Raw genomic sequence first — 24,116 nt, 5'->3', positions numbered from 1 at the left:
CTAAAACATGTCTACTACGTATTTACGATCATACTTTTACACTTACGTGCAAAATGTTTGCTCTGCAGGGCCCATTTCACACTTGCGGCTATATGCAGAAAGCACATTATGTGCATATGATCCAAAAGGCATATAACCACTTTCACATACACTGGCGTCGGCAAAAACATAAATTATGTTATTTTATGCTTTTTATTATGGTTTAAAAAATATTATTTAAATAATAATAGGTGCTTTCGGCAGCTTTAAAGTGTGCCAAAAAACAGCAAATTGATAATAATAGGCGCTAAACGAGATATTGGCATCACTATTGCAATCTGTTAAATGTTAAGTTTTCAGAAAAAACAAATCTTGCATATGTGAACATAATGCAAGTAAATTACATTTTTTATAAAAGTAAATAATTAAGTTAAAATTAAACATTAAAATGAACAATGAATTTAAAGCAATGTTAAAAATGTAAGATATTTTGAAATTTTCTTTTACAAAAAAATTAATAATAATTTACACTATTAATGCCTTAAAAGTATAACTTTATAGCAGCTAATAAGTCAAAAATTTTTTAATCATATTTTCGTCATATATTTTTAAAGTATTTCACTTATACTATTTTGCATGTTTTAAAAATATATCATTTCCACAATTTTCAAATTTATGAGACTTTTTAATATTGTTTGTATTTTCGTTTACACACTTTTGACACATGACTGGGATACAATAGTTTGCTTATTGCTTTAGTAACATTTCTTTTACAGTTACTAAAATGTTTGGCTATTTAACAAGTAGATGCTTAGATAGGCAAAGTAGTGTTGTTTTGCGTACAAATGAACAACTTTTAACTGTTCTTTATCACATTTAAAAGCTGCCGAAAGCACCTAAAACAATAAAATTTAATTATATGTTCTTATTAATTTGTATAATATGTATACCGTATATAAATTTAACCTGACTATTTTTTTAATTTTATTAATTAATACATACGCAAAACACGATAAATATATAAATAATGCATCATATTCTGATTATACATCAACGAAAATAATTTCTTCTGATGCTTATCATTTGATTCTATAATGCAGTCAAGCGACTGCTCAAGCTGACAGGAGAATAATTTTCTATTACAATAGGCCTTTTCTTTCATAAGCATATCGCAAAAGAACAACCAGAAATTTTATCAAGTTTGTATATGCAAAACACAATAAAATTTAAGGTTAAAATTTCTAAAATTCATTAATTACAGTATTAATAAAAATAATTTCATAGTTAATTATTTATTATTTATTTTTGTGGATTAATAATAAAGCATTCTATTAACAAAACATTATTATTTCATAACCATGTTATTGTATAAATACCTTATTATTTTTATAATATATCACTTGTAAAACTTCGCATATTCGATACAATTAATAAAGTTTCAATTAACTTAGAAAATGCAAAAATTTTAAAAAATTACCACCAAGGTAAATTTTGATAATAATACATATCTTTAAGAACTCGATTTGGTAATTAAATTGAAAGTTTGATATATATGCGGTGAAGAAAATATCTGTTATAAAAAAGAAATATATGTTATAAAAAACTACATATAGGCCGTGTGCGAGTTCGAGTGAATTGATGGTAAATTGAGGGAAATAGTAAATTATGTCGGTATGGCAGCGAATGTTGGTATTTACCAGAATTTCGAGTAGGGTAAATTAGATAAAAATTAAGTTAATTAGCTATTACCATTGTGAAAATTTTATAAGATGTTTAATAAATAAATTTGAAAAATTTAAACCAAAAATAATAAATAAATACAATAAATAATTAAATAAGTATTTATATATGTGCAGTGCAAAAATCCCTATGAAACTTCAATTTACTTTACCTCAATTTACTCGAACTCGCACACGCCCATATAAAATTTTAATTGCATATACTGAGTTTTATGATATAGTTATATAAGAGCAAAGGAACCTAAATTAACAAATTTTTTTCCAAATATTTTTATAATCATACACAACACTGAAAATTTTGACATATACTTAAAAACTTCATTAGAAAGAAAATTCATTTCATTCTGAAGTTTTGTACTCGACAGTTGTACGTTGTACGTGTCGGTGTTTTTGCTAAAGAGATTTTGTTAAATATCAAATTGGTTAAAATTAAGAGTGCAATATGGTAAGTTTTAAAGAAACTTACCAGAAACTTACTTCTTTTTTTTTTAAAGAAGTATTTTATAATAAATTCGCTAGAGAATATTCCAGATGTTTCTTTGTTTGCAAGCCGTTCTGAATGTGTCGGCGTGCGAATGATTGTGTAATACATGATTGCTTGTGTTACTTGTCTTAATATAATAAATTTATTTAATACACAGAATTTAATTGTTTCTTATATAACTTTTAGGCTGCTAACGCAATTAAGAAAATTGTCCCCATGCTTGACCGCATTTTGATTCAGCGTGCTGAGTCGGTTACCACCACCAAGGGCGGTATTGTTTTGCCAGAAAAGGCAGTTTCAAAGGTCCTACAAGGGACAGTTGTAGCGGTTGGGCCTGGCTCCCGCAATCCAGTAAATTAATATTAATTTAATATAAAGACGTTTAAGAATTAACCATTTTTTATATTATAGCAAAGTGGCAATTACATCCCAATGGGCGTTAAGGAAGGTGATCGTGTCTTGTTGCCGGAATATGGAGGTACTAAGGTTGAGTTAGAGGACAAGAAGGAGTATATGCTATTCCGTGAATCTGACATTTTAGCTAAGCTAGAATAAATTAGTACTTCTAGTTTTTACAATGTCAATCAGCAGTTCATTTAAACATTAAAAAAAAATTCCATTAATAGTTTAGATTTGTACGATTAAATCAAATTTAAACGTTTGTTGAAATTAAATAAAACGGTTTTACGCTTTAATAACATTTCTTAGTTTTATTTAATTTTTTTTTTAGATATATATGACAATTAGTGTAGTTTTATATTGGATAGTCCGTATACTTGATTCATAGCAGAACGCTCTCTAATATCTGGAAGACCTTCAACAGCAGCTCGCTCACGGGATATTTTCACTAAGGCTTCAAAAGATCTTGGTTCCCATATAGCTAGGTCTGCAAGCATTTTTCTGTTGACAAAAGAAATACACATCACCTTTATGCTTATTATAACTTTTACTTGACCAACCTGTTTAAAAGTATATCGCTTCTAACCAAGCACTCCTTAAAGGTTTGCAAAGGTAGCCCATATTGCTCACAACCAGCAGCGACTCTTGTTGACCATAACTAATATGAAAAAAAAGTACATAAAATGTAAATATAATAAAATGTGTAAATAAGTAGCTTTTTATTTTAACAAATCATTTAGTGTACCGTTTTAATAGAACTTTTATAGTTGTATAAAAAATGAAACATTTATTATTTTATGTGAAACTACATTGTCATCCGATTTGATTGAAATGCTTTTACTTCTTTTAACATAGGTTTTGAAATCTATAATGGAATACTTTAAAGCAATGTTCGCAGTTTTATTCAAAACTATAACCTTTTTAATTTAAATTAATGCCCAAATGCATGAATTCAAAAATTTCTATTTGGGAGAAAATGCAGACATTTTTGGAACAATGAAAAAAATTTATTACAAAAGTTTATCTTTAATAAAGTGAATTATTTTTTCGCTGACTATATACTGTCTAATATTTATCATCATTGGTATTTGGAAATATTTTTAGGTTTCAAGTGAAATTAATACAAACATGTTAAGTTTGAACCTAAGCCAGTTAAAACGCAGCAAGAGTTAATTATGTTTCCATATAAAATAATACATTGCTGGATCCCTCGAAAATATTGAGCCAATTGCTTGTACAAATAACATAGAGCGTTCGTTCCTCTCATTAGTGGCACAATAATGAAGTTTCTTATTTAGGGTACAACGCAACAATAGTTACATATTAAACAGAATTACATTACATTGGCATATAACATTAACGAATGATTGAAGGGTTAAGTTGAAACAAAAATAAAATGTTTGAATTAAAACTTTAGGGATAGGAAGCTTGATTTCTTATATTATTACAGCTTCCATCAAATTCAGTATGATATATAGTAAAATATAATTAGTATTTTTTGTTTATTTTTTTGTTTAAATTTTGTAATTTTTTTCCGAAAACTAAAATATGTTTGTGGTTGATAAGGTAAGGAGCTAGGAAATAAAAAGTGAAAACTTCTAAAGGGTTTCCAACTGACGAAATTTTAATTACAATGTTTACTTTATATAGAAAACTATAATGTAGGATATATATTTTGTTATTATTCATTAAATAATATTTACCTCGGCCATGTCTAATTTTTTTAGTTTCCTTCCCTTCGTCGCATACGCCAATGCACGATGAACAAGGCGTATTGCTATTGTATAACAATTGCGGCCGCGTCCACGGAAATGCTAAGATTAAATAAGTTTTTTTCATTATATTACATAAAAAGGAAATTTATTATTTTACTTAAGGTATTACTAATGGCACATTTTTATTTAACAAATCTTACCGCTGAAAGTTTGAATATTTTTCTTTTGCGCCAGAATTCATCTGGTCCACGACTTCTTACAAGACGTACTAAAGTTTGTGACACCATTTTTCAACAACTATAATTTTGTTACAACTTTTGATTTAAATAAATATTTGAAAAATTATTTATGGTTAACATAACCAATAAAGAAACATGCAATCAGCTGGCCGAAACAGACAACAGGGTTGAGCTTATTAATTGGTTTATCATCCCTGACATTAAGGTCTTATATAAATTAAAAATTGATATAAAACTCTAAATAAAAGAGTTTCTGCATTAAAAATATTATGAAAAGGACTTTTATTCTGTAACCATATCGCAAAAGAACAAATAAAATAAGCACTGCTTTCGATGGCAACTCTGGATGAAATAAAAATTTTGTTAAGCATATATAATATATATTACATATATATAATATGTATGCAAAACGTATAATAAAATTTCAAGTTAAAATCTGGAAAATAAATAATAATTCTTTGCAATTATTAGTAAGAATATTCTTTTTTACGTGATTGTAAATAAAATATGAGTTTTCAGGCTTTTTAACAGTATAATAAATAAAAAAAAGTAACGTACTTGTTAGGAATAATGACGACAAGAAATACGAAGCATTAACGAAATCATTCCTTGACAGTTAACTGGAAATTTCGTGTGAACTTCCAAAAATCGTTCAGAATGGACGAAGTTTTAATTTTGGCAACCACGCGATTTGAGCTATTTATTAGTTAAACGTTTTCAAAAAGCTGCTTTAAAAAAATAAGCCAGCAGTGTTGTTATTTCATATGTTATTTTTAAAACAAACAGTTGTTATTTTGTGATATGCTTACACCAGGTATGTGCTGTGCAGGTTCACCACCTGAACCATTATTAACTTGAGTATCAAGTGAAACAAGTCAATCTAAAATTTTTTTGAAAAATATACTCAAATACAATTCATGCTTTCAAATAACATCGTGCAGAGCAACGAATATCGTTAGCACAAATTATATGCCAACATTTAAAGTACAAGAGCAAATTTATCACCATGCTGGATCATTAAAAACCGTCATTTAACAGGCGGTCTAAACAAAATGCTGTTAACTCAAAATAGAAGTCAATCTATGGCAGGACAACGTCTGCCCGAGGTTACTAGTATATAAATTAATTTAAAAATTTTAACGAAAAATACTAAATAAGTACAATAAATCAATAAATAAATATTTACATAAGTGCAGTGCAAAAAATCCCTAGGAAATTTTATTTAATTTTACCTCCATTTACTTAAATTCGCAGACGGCCTTAATAAAAAAATATTATTATGGTCCTTGGTGAAAAAAGGTTGGAAGCCACTGGTTTATTGTGTTTATTGTGTTATGTCAAAATTTAAGATATGTAAAGTGGCATCTTTGTTTGCTTGTCATATTTTTATTTATAATAAAGTAGTTTGCAGATTAGGTGCGTATCAACAATTAAAATTTCGAATGATTGTGAATAGAGTTCTAAAAATTAATACTTTGGTTAAAAATGAATTTTTAATAAAATAAAAGGTAACAAATTACATAGATTTAATTTGCATGATTTGTTAAATAATGAATTGAAGATGTAAACAGTTTTGGCATATTAAAATATACTGATTTTAGCCTTTCAAACTAGCGACTGAATAAGTGACTTTTTAATAATTCAACTATATGTTCTTATTTCGTTAAATGCGTCAGGTAAAGTCAAACGTCGTTTGCGGACGAGGACGTGGTTGATGGTGACTCCAATTAAGTTGTTTGATTTCGGTATTTTATGTGTACTATGTAAAGTCTTACTCAATAAGGACGGGTGTATGAAACTGTGCAGTTGTTATATTAAGTGGTTTTGTGCTTACATTAGTAATAATTGTAGAGAAAAAATCTGGAAATGCTCAAAGCAAATTATAGTTTATATGTTTTATATTGGCTTGGAAATAATTCCTGCATGCGCGTGCCCTTCACTATCGCTGATAAATTGAAATATATTGATGATTACTTTTGCTTAGAGATTATTAATTAGCTTAACTGAAACTGTCTGATATTAATTACACTAATATCCCGATTTGTGTCACTTTGATTTGCGTTGATTCGTATTGCGTCACCAAAACAAAAAAGAAATAGTTTGGCTTCGAATTGCGTCGGTTTTCAATACATGCATACAGAGGGTACTCCCATTATATTTCTTGTAGGTTACATTTGTTAAAAGGGGACTCACTTGTATTAAGCTTTTAGGTAAAAGGTGTCAGTTTACATTTGTGTGGTAAAGTGAAAAGACAAATTTTTGCTTTATAAAGTATAAAAATGAGTTTAAAGTGAAAACAAATTTCCTTGGAACAGAAGTTAAACATTTGAAAACGCTTCAAACTTGAAGAAAAACCTGCTGACATTGAGAGAATTCTATGATTAGCTGCAACAACTGTAAGAACAATTTGTTATCGTGATGCGGACAAGATAAAGAACTATGGATAAGCTGTTACACATTTGCAGCCCAAACAAGTTACAAAAACTAAAAGTTCATTGATTGTAAAAATGGACTGCCTTCTATTCATTTAGATAAAAAATCGGAATCAAAGAGAAATGCTATTGAGTTAAATGTTAATTTAGAATTAAAAGGTAATTATCCATCAACAAGTGGTTAAAACCTAGAATATTTTTGGAATATTTAATTGGACCATATTTTATCGGTCCCATTTAGCGAAGTAAATCGGGGTATTAGTGTATTGAAGCAAAAAAATTGTTCAAGTGAACATAGAGGAAAAAGTATTATTCATGAGTGATAACTTTGGTTGATTGATGTTTCGGAGTGGAGTTATTGGCACTCTATCTTGAAATTCGGTAATCTGGGCACATTAACTAGATCATGAAATTATGTTGGAAAATAAAATACGTCACATTTGTTCATCGCAAAGTTTATAGATTTGTGTTTGATTGTTATATCTGTGAGCACGGTAATCGAGTAACATTGTAATACTGTAAACAACATACAACAAAATATATTTAGTCTAAATCGGTTTCCAAGCTCGTCACGCGAGATCGTGAATACCACTATTATTTTATTACACATAGAGATACTTAGATGTGCATATTTATAATGCAACAATAATCAATCGAAAACAATTCATGAAAATAAATGTTCAATCTGTGAAGTTCATCTACTGTAATCTCACGTTAAAATAAATCCTCTTAAATCACATCTTAAACTGTAGTCTAGTATATCTAGGCATATTCTATCAATAGTTTATAAGGGTAGTATCATTTTATAGATTAAATAATTTTCATGCATTCAATACATTTTACACATTTTCTATATTATTTTTCAGATGAAAAGGTTGAAGCGATACTTGCCGTTCATAAATTTTATAATTGAAAAAAGACCAGAATTACGTGAGAAATTTATTGTTATTAAAACTTCGATTACAACAGAGTTAAGGTATTATCCACGCATTTTAAAATTTATTTAATTTGTGTTATAATTTTATGTTGGAATGAATAGGGTCTCCATTCAAGTTATAAAAAATTCCGAAAATGTGTTTTTATTCCACTACAACAACCTAAAAGAAGTGTTTGCAATTCCGGAGGAAATAAAACAATTGTTTGAGATAACACAATATGATTTATCGTCAGATGATGATAGCGATGTTGAGATAATCGAAGATAATACATTAGATGAAGGTAAATTAAAATAAATGATTTAATTTGTATTGTTAAATTACATATATGTAATATAAATATTCGTAGCATGTACACTGAACAAACCGGATGCGGTAGCACTGAATCAGAAAGAAAACGTAAATATCGGAGCTAAAGGTGCAGATGCTGTGTCAAAAGATAAATGTCATTTACAAAATGAAAAAGTTACTGGTAATTCTCCTATTTGTGTAGTTAAAAAACATTATCTTACCATTGACGTTGTTGCGCTTCATTACTGCTTGGAATATTTTAATAAATATTTTTTTTTTATAAATATACATAGCGTGCCAACCGGAAGAACCATCTGAGGTACCACCAAAACAAGACAATTTTAATGTCGGAGCTGAATGTTCAGGCACTATTTTAAATGACAAATGTCTACCGAAAAAGGACGTAATTAACAAAAATAATGACAAAGTGACTGGTAATTCTTATTTTTACAACTTTTTTGTGTACATAACTGTAAAGGTTAAATCTTACTTATATAAATAATCGCAGCTTGTAGACCGGAAGAAGCGTGTGATGTAGCACTGAAGAAGCAAAAGAACTTTAATGTCGGAGCTGATGTGTCAGGTGCTATATCAAAGGACAAATGTCTCCCGGAAAACATAGTGATTAACAAAAACAACAAAAAACTGACTGGTAACTCTATTCGTTTTTGTATAGATAACTGTAAAAGTTAAAATCTTATATAAATATTAGTAGTGTGTAGACCAGAAGAATCATGTGAAGTAGTTCCGAAGCAGCAAAAGAAAACCGAAGTTAAATGTACAGGTGCTAAATCAAAAGAAAAATGTTTTCCACATGAGCCCAATAAGGTAACTGTGTACCAACAAGAAACCTTACATGTTGGAACTGAATCTGTAGACTGTACATCAAAAGAGACACCTGTTTCACAAAACGAAGAAGGGACTGGTAAATCTTTTCACATTTGTATACATAATGTTACAACTTAATATCTTTCTCTTACAGTTACAGTCAGTAGACCGAAAGATTCGTGTGAGAAGGGACCATTGATGCAGCAAGATAAGTTAAATACCGCAGTTGAACATGTAAGCGATCTATTAAAGAAGAAATGCTTCCCGGAAAATAAAATGTTAAATAAAGAAAATGAAACATTTAATGAAACCAGTTCAGGTGAACATTTTTATTATACTTTGCTGAAAATCTTAGTATGTTAAATTAAAAATTTTGAATCTTTTAACGATAATGTTGGAATTATAATTATTAGCCATTTAAATTATTCGAGAAATACGAAGCTTGAGCAGTTTAAGTACATTTGTAGATACTCAAGCTAATCGAAGATGCTTAAGCTATCTGAACAGCTGTTTCACTTTAGTTCACTGTTTCCTTTTATATTCGCTATGTTTTCCTGCATATTATTTTCGAACAACTTCAAGCAGCTCGTTCTACCCAATTTTTGAAGTCTTTCCGCACACAAACCTCCGACCAATTGACCTTTGGATCAACCCAATTGAAGTGGTCAGGTTCCTCCGTCTAAACCCTGGTTAATGTTTAATTAAATCCCACCTACTCATTTTACCATATCCTCATTCCCTCTCCATAACCCCCGACCACTACTCACTCTCTTTCCCAATCATGTAATCGGCTTGCATATTCTTTCATGTTATTTGCTTACAGGTTCCAGCGGGTTACTAGAACTACAATAACCAAATGTTCGAGAATAAAATGCTCAAAGCTTCGAAAAGTTCGAATATTATTTGAAACAGTAGTGTACACATATTTTCTATATTTTAAATATTTAGATTAAAAAGCAAAAATTTGTGCTAATACTTTTAAAAATTATAATTATTATTATTTAAACCATTAACTTTAAACCTTTGTATTACCTTTTTATTATTTATATTATATAAACAGATAATCCGAAAACATCTGATAATGAACCCTTTTGTGTTGAAATGAACCAAGTAGACTCTGTTCTGGCGAAAAAAAATTCAATAGGAATTGAAACAATAGTTTCTAAACATGATGTTAATACTAAGAAACATGATTCAGGTAGTTTTTATGCTGTATATTTTAAGTGTTGTAATAAACTTATTTTTTTATGTAGATACTTTTGCCAACAATAGTAGCTTATCTAATATTAGAGCTGATGAAAATTTGAAGGAAATGAACTTAGTGAACTTAAAAAATTATTTTACTAAATTGTCTAATACTATCAGTATTGGACAAGAAGAAATTAATAATTTTTGTTTAGCATTCAAAAAATCTAGTAAGTATAAGAAAAATAAAAACAGACAATTGATTTTATCATTCGAATTAATTTTTTTAGATGTTCCAAAAATCAATATAAGAGATCCACGAATAAATAAATTATATGAAAAAACGTCTGAAAAATTGGTAAAAGACAACATTCTTAATAAAGTACAACAAACATGTGTTCCATCTGAAGATACTCCAGAAAACCCGACCAAAACTAACAAACACACTAGCGGAAACAAAGCGAATTCGGAGGCCACTAAGAAAAAACATTCAAAAAAGAGTGAAAAGAATATAAGTTTAAGGGAACTTCTATCTTTAGAGTGTACTTTTAAAGGATTTAATGACAACAATTACCTGCAGGCAAGAAGTCGAAAGAGAAGATCAAGTATATGTGCTCGCTCTGCAATTGCTCTACAAATTGGCAATATTGAAACTGAAAATATAAATAATAATTCGAATGAAGACTTAAGTGAATTAAGTTCTTTCAATCAAATCCCACCTAAACGAAGAAAAACTGTTGATTCGATAGAGAACAAGAGTGATACATCAGAAGAATTAAGTAAAAAAGGCCAAGAAAAAGAATCACTACTGATGAAAATGACGAGTAGATCGTTTGCAGAAGAAGTCCCGAAGAATACCAATATAAACTTTGAAGTGGCAAATACTGATATTAACATGACTGAGAAAAATACTAGAACTTGTGTACTGTGCAAATCTAACGCGCATAATTTAACGAATCATTTCATAAGAAACCATAAAGCCGAATCATATACATCGCGTTTAACAGTTGAAGAAATAAATGATTTAAAATCTCCTTTAACACTCTCAGAACGAAGTTATAAACTTGTGAATAACAAATTCCGAATGCCATGCATATTTTGTTATAAATACATAACAAGCACACGTCTGTATGATCATCTTTCGACGCACACTGGGGAATACGCATACCAGTGTAGTGTTTGTAAAATGCAAAAACCATATCGTAATGAAGTCGAAAGCCATCAACAAAGTGCAAAAAATTGCAGAAATTCCAGAGTTGGAATTCTTTATCGTTACCCTAAAAACCAGTTAGTTATACATATGTACGGTTGTAAAATATGTAATTTTGTACAACTCAACGAAGCTAATGTACTTAGACATTTGCGCGTACACCATCAAGTAACTGAATCTAATGGCAATATAAATCAAAATGTTTCAAAATATATATTGGCTGTCATAAAACTTGAAGACGAGAACATTCAAGTCCATAATGAAGCTTGTGGTGATGTGATGGAATCCGGCGAAGAAGACTTGGATATGATATTTGAAGATACCAAAGAAAATATTTTATTATTAGATCAAGTTAATGATCTTCCAAGAGAGAACACTTGCTTACAGGAAAATAACTTAGACCAACAGTGCATGAGTGAAGATACTAATAATGATGAAATGGCTAGTTCCAGTACAAATGATTCGCTAAGCAATTTATATTTAGCCAAGTACAGAATTTATAAATACCAAGACTATTTTGGATTATATAAGTGCGTAAATTCAGAATGCTTTTTTTCAACTGATTTAAGAGAGGAAATGCTCAATCATATAAATGATCATATCCCTAGTATCAATCAAGAAAATGGATTTGAGTGTTATTATTGTTCTAATCACAAACACTTAAGTTCAATAAACGCTTTAACCGATCATATATCTATCAAACACATATTCAGTCGTTTTCAATGTCCAAAGTGCAGTTATCGAAGTTATTCGCCAGGCAGTGTGTTAATCCATTATCAGAAAATTCATGGTGACAACGAAAATGTTACTGTGTATGAATGTTATGGGAAAGTTATTCCGGTTATTAATAGAAAGCCTTACATGATAAATGCCATGATGAATAATGTTCAAAAGCTAGCTTGTTCACGTAAGTAAAAATATATAATATGCTAATTTTACAAACTGCTATTGTACTCGAAATGCAGTGCTAAAAAAGTGTGCAGAGGTTTTTAAAAATATGTATTTCTAACAATGCCGTATGCCGTCTATTGGCAAATATATGCGTGGGGAAGGTAGCTTCTTGCTGCTAAAATTTCATAATATTTGAATAAATAGAAGTGGAATTACTGAGTCTGTACTGATATTATTTCAAGATCTCGGTGCAACCATTCTATGTGTGTTATGAATGGATACTGTCGCTCGATGCCAAATTAGGTGAATATGTCGGGAGGTTGACAATTAAAACACTATTCTTAACCAAAAGTTCGGTAATATGTGTCGATTGATCAAAACAATTATTGATTGTTAGTCAATTTGCGCCAAACAACCGTGACATGTTTTCAGCAACCAAAATATTTGATTGAAATGTGAAAAATTAGTGTATTTGAGGTACTTAATTTCAATTACTCAAACGCCAGGAAAGAATGCTTTGTTCTTTTATGAATTCATTGATTTATGAATTCTTGAAGTTTCAGTAGAGTCTGCAGTGATCACGATTTTGTTTGAAAAATAATTTGTCACCATTTATGTGACAAAGACTCACTTCTAGTCTAGGATAACACTCACGAACGTTGCGGCAAAAGTTTGACAAAGACTACAACAAAACTTATTTTATTCATCTCTCATTTCTGTACAGATAATAAAGACATACTAATTCTGTTCCACGAGCTACTCGTAGTAAGTTTAAGTAGCACTGTGTATACACAAGTGCGTTCTACCAGCAAATTTTGGAGTAAATGAGAGCATCTGAGAGAGCGTAACATCCCTGTCGAAATTTAAAAATGCTACACAGACTTTACTCATACATTTTACTTCAAGTAAATTTTGTATTGATGTGTGAATCAGATGTTTTGCTTTGTATTTAAATTTTTTGTATTGTTTATTTGCGTGGAACTGGTGTTCTCATTAGACTTTACACAAAACTGTTCCATGAAAATATGTGAAAGAGCGTAATTTAGAACTTTATTGTTTTACGCGCTCAGTTTGTACTTTGTTTGTGTTTTACTCCAGTTTTACTACGAGTAGCTCGTGGGAGAGATCTACTATCACTTCGAACCCAGTACTTTCGCTTTTAATTGTGCAATTATCATGACACTGTATCAGTGAACAATCTATATATACTATTAACGCATATAACTGACAATAGATGTTATCACTATAATCACCTATATTTAAAAATTTCTGTTTATTTGGTACTCTACCTTATATGATATATATATATTCTTAAATGATTCGCAGATTGTGAAATGAGTTTCTATGCTGTATCGTATTTGGAGCAACATTTACTAGCAGTTCACAGCAAAGAAAGCAAATGTAATGACTATCCAATGTATGCGTGCATATATTGTGGTGTAAACTTTTCAAATATCAATCACATACGAGACCACATTGCATTAGAACATCCTGACGAATTAGTTTACGCTTGCGAACGTATATTGCTAGCCGGATCTATGGTAACATTATATAACACGTTTACTAATTAATAATATTAATATTTCTATAATTTAGGATGATCTTTTGAAAAATTTGAAAATGTCTGATATATCTCTACCGCTGAGTTCAGAGAATATAATAGTTAAGAAGCAAGAAAATAAAGTGGATAATCAGATATCAGATAAAAGCGATACAAATAAATCAGAAAAAATGGTTTTATTGGAGAATATAAAACCAAGTAAAGAAGATATTGAAAAAATTCATATCGATATGATAAGGCCATTGCTGTGGAAAATAACATCAAAGTCTGGAGTTCCGCCTGACAGAATTTTTTGTTGCAGCAAGTGTAGTGGGATATTTTTAACTTATCATCGTTTACATTGTCATTTGATTAAAAATCATTCCTCGTGTATTATGTTATGTCCACATTGCATGGTTAAAACGGAACTAGATTTCACACAATCGAAGGATTGTGAAAAACATTTAGAACAGCACATAATGCATCTATGGTTATGCTTTCATTGTGGCTACACATGTAAGAATGAGTCGGATTTGCGGTCTCATGCAATGATGGTACATGAAGCGGAAAATAATGAAATATTGGAAGAACTTCCTTTAAATACAGTATTCTCGTTTAAAATTTATGTGAAGAAAGAATTGAGTACGAACCGCTTAGATTTCCTTATAGAGTTAAAAAAAATGTTAGAAGTTCATTTAAAAGCAAAACAAACAACAATTCCTACAAAATGGATTCTAAGTGCAAACAATCAATTTATAGAAAATTTTCCAAAGTATTGCTATACGGAAAAATCACTCAAAGTTTGTTTTTTTAAAAATTGTCCATTCAAAACAGAAGACACTGATGAACTATTTAAGCACATTAACGCAACCCACCAATTTACCAAAGCATTGCATTGCTCGAAGTGTGTTACTAACATTACCAGTAATGGTGGTTGGGAGGAATTTGAAGAACATTTCAAATGTCATTTTAGCAAATTGTATGTTTGCTGCTTATGCAATTATTATAATTACGACCGTCAATGCGTAATAACTCATATAAAAACGGAACACAGTCAACGTGACACGATACTCATAACTTTAATTAGATCTAAAAACAATACTCACATGGGTATAACGATAGTGTTGGGCAAAAATAAATTAAATGTGTCTTCATTCATCGGATGCTTTGTTGAAAATTGTGAGGAATCGAATTTAATACCTAACAAATTTGTTACACATTTGAGTCAGTCTCATAATATTCAGTTGCAGTATTTCTGTGAAATATGTAATGAATATTTTCAATGCTTCGATGCTTCAGAAATTCATTTTAAGAGCAAACACATGTCGGATCAATTCGCGGTTCAACTGGAATTATCTACATATAATAACATAGATTTGGTATCTGGAAATCCATTTAATCTAAAAATCAACAGCAACGAAACACTCAACTTGGCTAACACCTTGGCGCTTAGCAAGGTGAAAGAAGAAGTTATTGACGCAGAAATTAATAATTTACTTACTCAGCTAGACGCAAATGAAAACAAAAAAAATCCTATAAAATGTATTGATATCAATAAGTTATTATCAAATGAGTCAAAAGGATGTCCCTAATTAAAGCATCAAAGGTTTTTTTTAAAATTAATTTTTTCATTTTGATTTTGATCAGTCGTAAGATTCTTTTTACCCAAAGTTTATGGAAATAAAACTGTAATATATTTACTCATCTGACATAAAATGTATGAATTTGTTTCACAAAGTGAATCCTTACGTCCTATATATAGACAAATTTAAACGTAAATAAAATATTTACAAAACTAATTAATTAAAATGTCAGAATGTTCTTAGTTATGTATAATTTAATAAATGGCACAAATTTGATATGCCAAAATGAATGTGATATATTACAATGAATCAATATGTATATAAATATACATATATATATATTATGTTAACACATGACAGTTTTCGACAAGCAAAATAGTTTTACAATTTTTATATATTTGCTAATATTAAAAAGCATTCAAAATCTTCTGTTAAACACTCTGTTTGTTTGTTTTTTGTTTTAATACAAACAGGGTCTAGAATTTATACAATTTAAAAATGTTTTTTGCAAAATTTGTTACATTTTATCATTTTTATAAATAAGATTATTATTTCTTAAACAGATATATTAGTTATTTATAATACCTTCTCTTCGGTTCTGTTGTAGACATCTTGGCAATAACATAGAAATATAAATATATGTAATTTGCCTCTGTTAAAACAATCATGAGTCCTGTAAAGTTACATGAAACTGGGAAAACCATATCTATTCAAACATATAAACTATCCAATTTATTATTTCATGTATTATCACTAATATTTAGTTAGTGTAGTTGCTAACAACACTAATAGCAACCTAATAGCGAACCAAGACATTTTTCGTAGACAAAACTATATAGAAAATACTTTAATATCAGAGCATGCATTTGCGTAGCACCTATTTTATGTTTACGAGTGAAGCTAAAGACGAAGCAAGTTTTTTTTTTTTTTGGTACGGACTGGACAGACCATAATAATTTTAATTAGTATAATGTAAATGTAATATAACATAGAAATATAATGAAAATATATAGAATATATTTATGTTTTACATATATATAATAAAAAGTAAACATTACAAAAAGTTAACAATTTTATAGTATTATTGTAAAAGGATATGAATATCCTCAAACGTGCCTTATTCCACGTTTTGTTTAAATAAAAAAGTAATAATTTTTATATTTTATATGTATTTTTTTATTAATTGGATCACTATTATTAAGTGGAGCTGGTTCAGAGATTTCGCTTATTTCTACTGTATATATATTTATTTCACTGATTATTATCACTCGGACCCTGGGAGCGCGAGAACACAAGACAACATGTCTCATTGCATTTGACTTAGAAAGTGCCAGCGCAATCATTATCGAATATATGGTAATCCAAATTGTTGCGTATCCTCCTCGTAGCATATTTACCTGGCGCCCGGATAGTTACCTGGCGTCCGCTGGGTAATGAATTCATAGCGCGTATTGCGAGTCCTATTCCCAGGACTTTAAGTTTGGATTCTTCAGCCGAAAGTGAAGATATATTTTAAGTATAATTCAAGTAAATTTTATGCAGCAAGGAATGATAACTCGATCTCACCAACTTTCTCAACTTACTTCAAAACAATATGGTATACATCAAGTAACTTTTTACTTAAATTTTTGAGCTGTAATTATGACTTCATTTTTGAACTATTGTTTTTGATATTTACTAAAAAGACTATAAAAAAAATAAAGAAAAAAGTTTTTTAATGACAAAGTAAAGAAAAAAAACCGAATATATGATTTATTAATGGTTGTCGAATCAGTGATTATTTTTAGTTAGAAAATTGATTGACCCAAACACTCATATAAATAAGAATCAGCATTGGTAGTAGTATTTGGTTTCTTATTTTCGTTTTTGTTACAAATGTTTTGCTGAATGTTAGCTTAACAACAGCGTAGCTCATTAGCAGCGTAAGATTATAATGGCGAATGCAGTCAATACTTGAAAGATTGACTTCCACTAGAGTCGCTAAGTTAGTCTATCGCAAATCAAAAATTAACAGTTTATTCCTTAAAATCTAGAGATATGTCTTGTATGCTTTGGATTTCTATTTGTTGCTATTCAATTTCTGTTACTATGGATAAATCCCTTAGGACCATGTTAAAGTGACAGTCATATTTCTTTTTGGTCATGACCAAAACATATGTTAAAAGACGTTACAATTGTCACTTTCGTACATTAACTATTACTTTGATCCCTTTTTTGCTTAAATGCAAAAGGTTTTCATTTTTATGTGGATATGCTTACAAATCCACACATAAATATATATATTTTACAATTGATAGGTATAAATTTTAACATTTACTGCTGTCTAACATGACAAGACCTAAAAAGCGTGGTCACCGTAACCAAATTTTAATTATAAATTCTCTTTTTCTCATTTTCAATTCTTTAATTGACATTAAAAACAACAACAATATATATTTAACATGATCATGATTATGTATATAACATGGGCCTTAAGGAAGTATTTATTTAATAAAGGCAATAATTTCCAAATTTTTATGGAATTGTTCTTTGGGAACGATGTCTTTAGCTATAATTATATTTTTGAATCTTTCCAATACTACTTTTTCTGTAAATTTACCTATAGCAGGCAGCTAACTTATAGGTCTCCAATTTTCAGGGAAAAAAGTCCTTTTTCAGGATTTAAAAAGATTAATATTACTGCAGATTTCCAGATTTGAGAGAATCTGGAGATAGTACTGCATTAATTATATTTTTGATTCTTGTTATTACTGACAACGGAAGATTTTTCAAACACATGTTATTGATTCTATCTTGTTCAGGGTTACTAGTGTTGCTTAACTGTTGCTAATGTAATAGTTGTCATGTAAACAAACAATCGAAATAAATAGAATAAATAGTCTTCATGTACAGATAAAGATTCTTTTAATTCCCAATTGGGTTTGTGAAAACACTTCTGTAAAGATGAGCGATCAGGCAGAGTTGGAACAATTAGCTGAAGCGGAGTTGCAGCGTTTGCAACGACAGGTTGATAATATTCCTTTTGGTTTCTTTTTCTGAAATTCATACTATAAACTCTTCCAAGTTGCGTTCACTTCAATTGAGTATGAGACATTTTTTGGAGTGTAAGGAAAAGCTTCTTAAAAAACAAAATCACAGGATAAGTCTGCTGCAACAGGAGCACAATGAGATCAAGAATGAAATCAATACAATGGAAAGTGGCACACACGCTAGAAGGAATGTCTATGTAAGTATACTCTTTGTAGAAATTCCTGTTCCTTCAGAATTACTGAACTGTGTTTTTAGAAAGAGAAAGAGCTTTGTCTCATGCAACATCAGAACGAAGATTTACTGCAGCTGCTGAAGAGCGAACGTACAAGCTTATGGGAATTGGATAGCCATATAAAGAAAGTGAGTAGGATATTTGAAGCGTTGTATAATAAATGATTATACATGAAAATATTATGCAATAGATCGAAAAGGAAATGCACGCTTTGCGTAAGAATGAGGTTACTGACAGCTGTTATAAGGATACAATACATAAGGTGAAGAAAAGTGTGGTTAAGCTAGAGAATCGTTTAGATGTTGTTAATAAAAAGTGCAGCGACGTTCTAACTGAGAATAGTAAACTTCGTGAAGCTATTAATCATATGCTACAAGATCGGTAATAAGATTAGTAAAAACCAATTGTTAGGACAAATTTTATTTATTCGTTTTTTGGTTATTTAACTCCTAGCGCTAGTTTCAATGAAATGTGGCAGTCTATGGTTACACAATACAATGATGGTAAAAAGTATATATTAGACTTGATTGATCAGTCGACCTTGGCATTTGATCAGCGTGAGGAATTGTGCAATAAATTGCAGGTGTTAAAGGATCGTAACGAAAATGATAAGCTAATGCATATACAGGTGTATTCTTAAAACATTTATTTATATTATTTATAATACATATAATTATTTCATTGTTTTTGTGAAAATAGGAAATGCGAGAAATGCAAAGACGTCTGGAACATGACGCAAAATTACAAAAATTTTTTGATATTAAAGGGCAAAAACGCTTGAACCCGGAATTAGAACAGCGAGAACTTGACAAAAAATTAGCTCAGAAGGAAAACTTTGAAAAGCAATTAATAAAATATAAAGAAATTGTTGAAAATATGAAGGTCATTAGTTTTTCATCATATTTATTATTAATAATAGGGGAACTGTAATAATTTTTAATTTATAATTTTTAGACTTTATATGAGGAAGAAAATACTGAAAAACTAGCTACTCAATTTAAACGACAAGAAGATGAAAATTTTGCCTTATTCAATTACGTAAATGAGTTAAGCCATGAAGTAGAAGTGCTGCATACTGCAACTCAAAATCTATCGGATGAGATCGGTTGGTATATTTTGTTTTCTATTTAATAACATTAAGAAACTATAATTTAAAGTCTTAAAGCATATTAGTGTTGTAGTGTAAATTAGTGTAAATCAATAATTTAATAATTCCTTTATATAATACATGCACCATTGTAGAATATTGAGACGCTTTCGATTTCCAGGGTATTTATATTTGACAATAGATTTTTGTAGACAACTATTTTGAATAACTATTTTCGCTACGCTATAATCACTGGCGTCTAAATCTATTGAATAAGGAAAATGGTCCATTATCTAGTTAAACATTTTTCTCTTTCCAAATGGAAAAGTTTTTTTGTTAATTAATATTCAGTAATGTTCATATTATAATATGCTCCAATTAAGAGTATAATGTAACCTTTATCAATACAGATATCCGACAACACATTCTTGCAAATCCAAAAAACAATTACCTTGAACCTGCTGGTTAACAGCATAGTTTTCGATTTAAACTTCGAATTTGCTTGTCTTTCTAATTTAAATTATAGTTCTGAAATAATGAATATGCATGAAAAATCCGCCGTGTTTTACCTACTAGAAGAACATGTCAACAATGCTCTATTTTTAACTCGAATAAATATAATTCGAGTTGTTCGAAAATATTCGAATATGCATGTCCTCGAACACTAGCCTTACTGTGGGCTTCTCAAATTTAGTCGAACACTATATTGTTTTTGAGCATTTATTTTTATGCGTATTTGTATAAATTATAATAAAAATGAAATAAAATATATATTTGATTTGCTATTCGAATAGCTCAAATATCTTTTAGCATTTCTGAACATTTGAAGCGTTCGAGTATATTCGATTCATTAGTTTTTAGTCTAAAGTTACATCTAATATATTGCAAAATTTATTAGAAATTTTATTTTTTGTGCTATTTCAATATTTTTATAGGTAGTGTCGGTTTTCGAACTCTACCGTCTACTGTCTTCATATAAACAAAAGAATCTTTTACGGTTTTACTATGCTATCCATTTGCTCATAAGTAGTTCATATTAGTAGTTTATTTTATTTTCTCTTAGAATTGCAAAAAGTTGATCAGGCTCAAAAAGAATTTAAGCAAAAAACGGAGGCTATAGATTATTTGAATACCGAATTGGAACGAGTAGAATCTTTAAGTAATGAAGCAAAGGAACAAAAATCTGAGATCAATGAACGTTTGCAGAATATGCTTTCTGGAATCGAGGAAATATTTAAGTTAATATTATATATGCGTTTATACATAACATAACTACACATATATTCATTATTATAGACTTTTATCGTGTGATGACGCACCAATTTTGAATGTGTTAAGCTCGAAGGCCTTTCTGACGGTACACAATGTTAAACTTTTTATTGGAGTTATTGAAAGGCGAGTTAATGTTATTGTTAATAACATAAATATTGAAGACTCATCAAAAATTTTGTGCAAAAAGGATCGTATACCAAAATTTAATATTAAAGAAACAACGAAGAAATAAAAACATAACTGAGTCATTATATATATGGATAAATATACTATCACTATAATCACTGCTAGCCATAAGGCATCCAACCATGAAGTAATTAAATATATTAATATTGTATATTAACGATTTCAAATACAATAATTCGAATCTATTATTCAATTAAATGTAGTTTCGATGAAAGTTTGGAGTTTTATTAATTAAAAATATAAAACTGATTTAACATATTTTCTAAATAAAATATTCAAAAGGTCCTTTGGTTTACAATATCGCGAGGTAACGTCGGTATAGTGCTTTTTAAGTGCAGTCTTCTGTATTTCTTGCCTGACAATAGGTATTTCAAGTTTCAACGTAGGTCAGCATTTCGCACATACCACGGAGAGTTTACTACACACCTGAGTGCTTTGTTTTAGATTTTTTGTATTATATCTATTATATGCGTTTTTGCACAACCCCTAATTTCAACGCCATAGAGCCATATGGGCTTGTAGAATTGCTTATATAGCATAAGTTTGTTTTGCTGAGAAACTTTGGACGTCTTTCCAATAAACCAAGTTAGTTTTTTTTGGATTAAATATTCAACTCAGTTTTTTCTTGACTTGTGGCTTTCATTTCAGTTTGGCATCTAGGTTCATACCTAGATATTTTGCAGAATTAGCAACGTTATTTAGAAACAATTTAGTTTGAGTTCCTCTTTCGTTAGTATATATTGTCGACGTGGTTAGACTTTAAACTATTTACTGCCAGTTTTCATTTATTAGTCCATTGTTCAATTTCTTAAAGAGCGGTTTGTAGCTAGGTAGTAGACACGTTGTTATTTGGATCTGAAACCATTATTACGGTGTAACGTAGTTTTTTATCTTCTTCTTCTCCATCTGCATTAAATTGATGAGTTAAGGCATCAGAAAAGGTTTTTTGGGCTTGACAATGATGTTATTTTTTATCCCTATATCAATGTTGTTGGTTACTGTATTAGGGAGATTTTTGGTACACTTTAGGGAGGTCCAAGAAGATCTTTTGTAAAACCTTTTATTTGAGTCATAGCAATTCTAATTTATTAGAAATTTCAACAACTTCTAGACCGTAGAGGAAGCACAGCGTAGTATGAATATTACAGTTTTCTGACTCTCACTGTAGAGTTTACAGGAAACACTGTCATCTAAACCTGTTTTTTTAATAGTTTGTATATGAGTTTACAGTGATATGTCATTAATTCATTGTAGATAACATTTCTTATGTGTGGATTAAACAATTTTCAATTTAGTTTTTTAGACTTTTTAGGGATCCATTTAGTTGTTCTTCGCGTGTGCGAATTAAGTTATTTTTTTTTAAATTATTATTAACTCTATAGAATGATTTCAACCCTTGACAGTCACTAAACTGGTAAGTGATAGGTAAGTGAACATGTTTTAATATATAAACGCAGAATTTTAAAATTTGAAGTACATTCAAAATTTTTATTAATTTTATTAAACAATTTTTTGTATGATATTGATTTATGTTAGAATTTCTTTAATGTAAGCAATAACATATGAAGCTCACAATTGCTGTCTTTTTTACATTTGTTTTTCTTAGATATTAAATCAACGTTTTTATAGAAATTGCACTTCCACAAATTTTATAGGTGCCTTTTGCGCTACATTAAACAAAGAAAACACTTTTGGGATATGTGAGACATAAAAATTAACTAATTAGTATCAACGATCAATAAAATAATTGCTCTAGTTTTTCTTTCTCAGGTTATATTAATTAAGAATTTTAGATAAAGTTACAGATTTTATAACATTTTTGCTTGGTTAAAATTATAAAAATAATGGTTATAAAACTTTTTAAAAGCAACAATAATTGTCTTGATTAATTTTTTAAATGACTTTTAAAAATTTTTTAAAAGAGATTGATTTTCAAATTTTCATATAAATATATATAGTACAAATTATTTCTTTTTTATAAAATTATTTACTTTTTAAATTTTTTATATTTTAAAAAATTTGATTTACTTAATGTGTATTTATTTACTATATTTTTTTAACATACATAAATATTAAAATATATAAAATATAAGAAAGGCTTTACATAATTAAAATTAAGGTCACATAAACTCTCCACAGTCTGCTTAAATTACCGCTGAAATAAGCTCCATAATTTGTAACTTGACACGCGTTTGGCCAATGAAGCAGCAGCACTGCTGGAGCCTTGTGTCACTGAGGTCGAATTTGCTCTATTGTTGTTGATCATTTTAGAACGCATCTGATCGTTGATGAGTTCCTGCATATCCATCTATATGAAGCAAATTATAATAAGCATTTTTCTAGTAAATGCATTTGAGTAGACACTTACCTGCCACTGTTCCAGCTGTTGTGAGAGCTCAACTTTTTGCTGAATCGATTCTAATAATTGGCTATTTGCTTGCATGAGCTCAACTCGCGTCTTGGCTAAATCCACTTCAGCTTTTGTGCGTCGCTCGTTTGCTGCATCGCGCTCGGTTTGTGCTTTGGCTAGTAACTCATCACGATCTGTATTATCATCAAGATCACCACGTGCTTGATCACGTTCCTCTTTTACGTTTTGTAGTTCAACATCAGTAACAGTAAGCTACATAAATATGCAAATAATGAAAAATGATTTTTAAAAATTTCGTATTATTCGATTTGTAAGTAGTTTATAATAATAAGAGACAAACTAACTAACTAACTAAAAATAAAGTGTTTTATCCGTAGGGAGTGGATGTCCGTAGATTCCAAAGATGATTTCTTGTTTCAAGAAATTAAAAAGAGGTAATTATTTGGAAGAGTTAATTTCTAAGTTTTTTTTTTTTTTTTTTTTTTTTT

The 24,116-nt window shown here is 29.4% G+C and overlaps 5 protein-coding genes across 7 annotated transcripts in view; 3 read left to right on the top strand and 2 right to left on the bottom strand.

The window, feature by feature from the left end:
- The first annotated feature begins 2,049 nt into the window (after window positions 1-2,049).
- Window positions 2,050-2,902, top strand: LOC119672288 (10 kDa heat shock protein, mitochondrial). The gene is made up of 3 exons (XM_038083302.1): window positions 2,050-2,163; window positions 2,389-2,553; window positions 2,614-2,902. The coding sequence occupies exons 1-3, from the start codon at window positions 2,161-2,163 to the stop codon at window positions 2,755-2,757; spliced, it is 312 nt and encodes a 103-aa protein (XP_037939230.1). The 5' UTR covers window positions 2,050-2,160; the 3' UTR covers window positions 2,758-2,902.
- On the bottom strand, window positions 2,890-4,722 carry LOC119672287 (39S ribosomal protein L20, mitochondrial). The gene is made up of 4 exons (XM_038083301.1): window positions 4,517-4,722; window positions 4,305-4,415; window positions 3,162-3,259; window positions 2,890-3,102 (listed from the first exon to the last, which is right to left on the bottom strand). Exons 1-4 carry the CDS (start codon window positions 4,601-4,603, stop codon window positions 2,946-2,948), a joined length of 453 nt encoding a protein of 150 aa, XP_037939229.1. The 5' UTR covers window positions 4,604-4,722; the 3' UTR covers window positions 2,890-2,945.
- A 1,247-nt stretch (window positions 4,723-5,969) lies between these two features.
- The window catches only part of LOC119667892, a 21,075-nt gene continuing 2,928 nt past the window's right edge, over window positions 5,970-24,116 (top strand). The window contains exons 1-13 of one of the 3 annotated variants that reach the window (XM_038077231.1): window positions 5,970-6,063; window positions 7,854-7,963; window positions 8,027-8,205; window positions 8,272-8,394; window positions 8,507-8,647; window positions 8,722-8,865; window positions 8,929-9,138; window positions 9,196-9,360; window positions 10,102-10,239; window positions 10,295-10,456; window positions 10,517-12,343; window positions 13,654-13,868; window positions 13,924-15,710. In XM_038077231.1, coding sequence (XP_037933159.1) covers window positions 7,854-7,963; window positions 8,027-8,205; window positions 8,272-8,394; window positions 8,507-8,647; window positions 8,722-8,865; window positions 8,929-9,138; window positions 9,196-9,360; window positions 10,102-10,239; window positions 10,295-10,456; window positions 10,517-12,343; window positions 13,654-13,868; window positions 13,924-15,459 — 4,950 coding nt within the window. In that variant the 5' untranslated portion in view covers window positions 5,970-6,063 and the 3' untranslated portion in view covers window positions 15,460-15,710. Of the gene's footprint in view, window positions 6,064-7,853; window positions 7,964-8,026; window positions 8,206-8,271; window positions 8,395-8,506; window positions 8,648-8,721; window positions 8,866-8,925; window positions 9,139-9,195; window positions 9,361-10,101; window positions 10,240-10,294; window positions 10,457-10,516; window positions 12,344-13,653; window positions 13,869-13,923; window positions 15,711-24,116 lie in introns of those variants that run through there. The other 2 variants (XM_038077229.1, XM_038077230.1) reach the window with 2 other exon arrangements.
- On the top strand, window positions 18,394-21,303 carry LOC119673281 (coiled-coil domain-containing protein 63). The gene is made up of 9 exons (XM_038084546.1): window positions 18,394-18,456; window positions 18,515-18,676; window positions 18,736-18,840; window positions 18,903-19,093; window positions 19,166-19,340; window positions 19,412-19,594; window positions 19,667-19,817; window positions 20,863-21,037; window positions 21,096-21,303. The coding sequence occupies exons 1-9, from the start codon at window positions 18,394-18,396 to the stop codon at window positions 21,301-21,303; spliced, it is 1,413 nt and encodes a 470-aa protein (XP_037940474.1).
- On the bottom strand, window positions 23,325-23,883 carry LOC119667894 (bicaudal D-related protein homolog). The gene is made up of 2 exons (XM_038077232.1): window positions 23,626-23,883; window positions 23,325-23,565 (listed from the first exon to the last, which is right to left on the bottom strand). Exons 1-2 carry the CDS (start codon window positions 23,698-23,700, stop codon window positions 23,407-23,409), a joined length of 234 nt encoding a protein of 77 aa, XP_037933160.1. The 5' UTR covers window positions 23,701-23,883; the 3' UTR covers window positions 23,325-23,406.

This window comes from Teleopsis dalmanni, chromosome 1 (genome assembly GCF_002237135.1).
Source record: "Teleopsis dalmanni isolate 2A chromosome 1, ASM223713v2, whole genome shotgun sequence".
Lineage (NCBI taxonomy): Eukaryota > Metazoa > Arthropoda > Insecta > Diptera > Diopsidae > Teleopsis > Teleopsis dalmanni.
Note: the sequence above shows the minus strand (reverse complement) of the source record. Positions and strands in the feature narration are given on the sequence as shown.

Bases quoted from the DNA above. Each gene is read 5' to 3' on its own strand.
- LOC119673281 (XM_038084546.1), top strand. From the start codon at position 18,394: ATGAGCGATCAGGCAGAGTTGGAACAATTAGCTGAAGCGGAGTTGCAG. The intron at 18,677-18,735 runs GTAAGTATACTC...CTGTGTTTTTAG, and splicing joins ACGCTAGAAGGAATGTCTAT to AAAGAGAAAGAGCTTTGTCT. The intron at 19,094-19,165 runs GTAATAAGATTA...TTTAACTCCTAG, and splicing joins AATCATATGCTACAAGATCG to CGCTAGTTTCAATGAAATGT.
- LOC119672288 (XM_038083302.1), top strand. The intron at 2,554-2,613 runs GTAAATTAATAT...TTTATATTATAG, and splicing joins GGCCTGGCTCCCGCAATCCA to CAAAGTGGCAATTACATCCC.
- LOC119672287 (XM_038083301.1), bottom strand. From the start codon at position 4,603: ATGGTGTCACAAACTTTAGTACGTCTTGTAAGAAGTCGTGGACCAGAT. The intron at 4,416-4,516 runs GTAAGATTTGTT...ATTTAATCTTAG, and splicing joins AAATATTCAAACTTTCAGCG to CATTTCCGTGGACGCGGCCG. The intron at 3,103-3,161 runs GTTGGTCAAGTA...TTTTGTCAACAG, and splicing joins AGCGATATACTTTTAAACAG to AAAAATGCTTGCAGACCTAG.
- LOC119667894 (XM_038077232.1), bottom strand. From the start codon at position 23,700: ATGCAAGCAAATAGCCAATTATTAGAATCGATTCAGCAAAAAGTTGAG. The intron at 23,566-23,625 runs GTAAGTGTCTAC...TGCTTCATATAG, and splicing joins AACAGCTGGAACAGTGGCAG to ATGGATATGCAGGAACTCAT.